The sequence below is a fragment of the Austrofundulus limnaeus genome, unplaced genomic scaffold (genome assembly GCF_001266775.1).
Source record: "Austrofundulus limnaeus strain Quisiro unplaced genomic scaffold, Austrofundulus_limnaeus-1.0 Scaffold111, whole genome shotgun sequence".
Classification (NCBI taxonomy): Eukaryota; Metazoa; Chordata; class Actinopteri; order Cyprinodontiformes; family Rivulidae; genus Austrofundulus; species Austrofundulus limnaeus.
In genome coordinates, this window is record NW_013952513.1 from 837,622 (window position 1) to 840,205 (window position 2,584).

Below are 2,584 nucleotides of genomic sequence, written 5' to 3' on the forward strand. Positions count from 1 at the left end.
CACACACACACACACACCCATCTCCATTCCCTCCTGCTCTCAGATCTGCCTTCTCCCTCCACCTCTCTCTGTTAGTTGTTTTTTCACTATTCACTTTTATGCTATTTTTTAGATAGCCTCTTCTGTTTTAAAAGATGAATTTCACCTCTCCTCAGCTTCTTCCCTCCAGACGGAGGTTTTTAATCACTAAATATAGAACAAGACGTTTTAAAAAACAGCTTTGTTCTTACTGCTGTTACTGAAATGACACGGACACTCTCGTTTGATTTTATTCAATTTTAGTCTTACTCTCCTTTTTTGAGTCCTGCTTTTATTTATAGAGCTTTGATCACTATTATATGTGAATGGGTCTGGTTATGTTGATGAATATAGTAAGTAAAGTATAAAAAAGTAACCTAATTTAACTTAACCGTTCTCTGATGTAAGTTGCTTTTTTGCTGTACGGTGTCCTTAAAAGGTGCTTTTTCTATCAAATATATTATTATTATTAAACTCAATCACATTCCCTACAAACTGGGCGGGGATCAGAGCTTACTCTTTTTTCCTGCATCTTGTCGAAAGCCATTTGAGCCGGTGTCCTTTTGTCCACGTAAGCTTTCTTTGTTTTCACCTCCTCATCGTTTTGGCTCGTCACAACCTGCTCCAAGTGATGCTTACTCTCCTTGTTCTTCTTCTTCTTCCTAAAAACAACAGAGGCAAAAAGAGAAAATGCACAGGCAGTCAGTTGATTTGAGCCAAATGAATGTGTTTTATATTGCTTCTAAAAAACTTTTTCTTTTTTAGTGGAAGTCAATCAGTCGTAAGTGGTTGAATGTTTGTTGTTACAACACAATAACAGCTTTTCTAGATTTAAAAATGGTGTTTCTTTTGCTTATAGTTGTATTTAAATGCTGTATTTGCTGTTGAACGACATTACCACAGCATTGGATGTAAAAATAGAAAAACTGTGTGTGTGTGTGTGTGCGCGCACGGGGTAATTTAAAAAAAAAAGCAGCCAGGTGGGGACCGAAGTGAATCGTGGGGACCTGACATGTTACAGGTGTGGGGTTATGTTTAGGACCAAGGTTTAGGTTAGTTTTAGGGTCAGGTAAGTTTCTGTGAGGTTAATTTTAGAGCACATGGTCAGGGTTAGATATAAAGTCTAAAAAACATGAATGGAAGTTCCTCACAGGGTCAAGAAAGTGTGTGTGTGTGTGTGTGTGTGTGTGTGTGTGTGTGTGTGTGTGTGTGTGTGTGTGTGTGTANGTGTGTGTGTGTGTGTGTGTGTGTGTGTGTGTGTGTGTGTGTGTGTGTGTGTGTAAATACTTACTAATCTGTTAGGGAGAAATACTTTCCTTTAGATGAGTGCCAGTAACTTAACGCTTTATCCCAACAATGTACGTCTAAAAATGTTCATTAACAAATAAGCCACTATTATATGTAAACTGTTGTTTTAAATTGATCAGAAGCACAGTCTGGTTTGAACCTCATCCCTCAAAATAAAAAACAATATTTTATTCGATATACTATTGTAGCTAAGAGGCTAGATTTCTCCATTTCAATGCTACAGTTATTTCAAAGTACGAGACTGTCTTTAATTGTATTATTTTAGTGACAGTTTGGAGATATTTAAATGCGCAAGGTAGCGATACTCCAGTACGTGTAGTGGTTATGCATACGAGAATGTAAACACTTTTCTGAAACTCCGTAATATTACAACTATAACAACATTAAGAATGGCCATCTCCTTACTATAAATACTTTCTCCTTTCAAACAGTGTGTACTGTCTCAGTTACCGAAACGTAAACAAAAACTATCGTGCTTTCTTCGGTTAGCAAACAGTTAGCATCTGTCGCTTTGTAGGGCGAATTGTTCGCGTCACGAGAGACTTTTACATCGTGTTGTCGGGTTTCATCTGATAAACTAAACATTAGTGAAAACTCACTTTTTCCCAGCTGACATGTCACCGACGCCTTTAAATTTCAGGGCACTTTTCTGGATCTTGTCGTACTCCGACATTTTCGAGATGCTTCTGTTTTCTTCTTCTTCGTCTTCTTCTGCTTCTTCTTTTCTATTCATGAGGTTCGCCAACAACTTCAAGGTGCATACCGCCACCTACTGTACACGAGTGTGTAGTAACATTAAGTCACCTCCATTGAATTTTTTTTTTTATTATTATTTTGTGTCGTGAACATAAATAAATAATGCTTTCCTTACTATATATAAATATGCTCAGTGTTTTCTTTTGATTCCAACATTACTTTAAGACTCTATTCCTGTCCTACTATTTTCATCAATCTTTCCCTTTCAGGCTCATATAGTCCGTCACAATTCAGAATCAGGTTTATTGGCCAAGTATGTTGACACACACAAGGAATTTGTTTCCGGCTGTTCGTGTCTCTCTAGTATTAACAATATACAGATACTTTACAAATAATTTACATAAAATACACTATATATGGAAAGATACATGTTGCAGCTTGAAGACATCAGTCGACGAATGGAGTAGTTTTTATCCAAACATTTATTTTCTTTTAGCTCCACACAGAATATAAACTGGCTCCACACACTCACGGTGCTTCTGCTGCGGTCAGAGTCCGGGTG

The 2,584-nt window shown here is 37.2% G+C and overlaps 1 protein-coding gene across 1 annotated transcript in view; it reads right to left on the reverse strand.

The window, feature by feature from the left end:
• The window catches only part of fam32a (family with sequence similarity 32 member A), a 4,482-nt gene extending 2,428 nt beyond the window's left edge, over positions 1-2,054 (reverse strand). Inside the window, exons 1-2 of the mRNA XM_014014197.1 lie at positions 1,926-2,054; positions 536-680 (exon numbers count right to left, since the gene is read on the reverse strand). Coding sequence (XP_013869651.1) covers positions 536-680; positions 1,926-1,999 — 219 coding nt within the window. The 5' untranslated portion in view covers positions 2,000-2,054. The remainder of the gene's footprint in view (positions 1-535; positions 681-1,925) is intronic.
• Between the last annotated feature and the right edge of the window lie 530 nt (positions 2,055-2,584).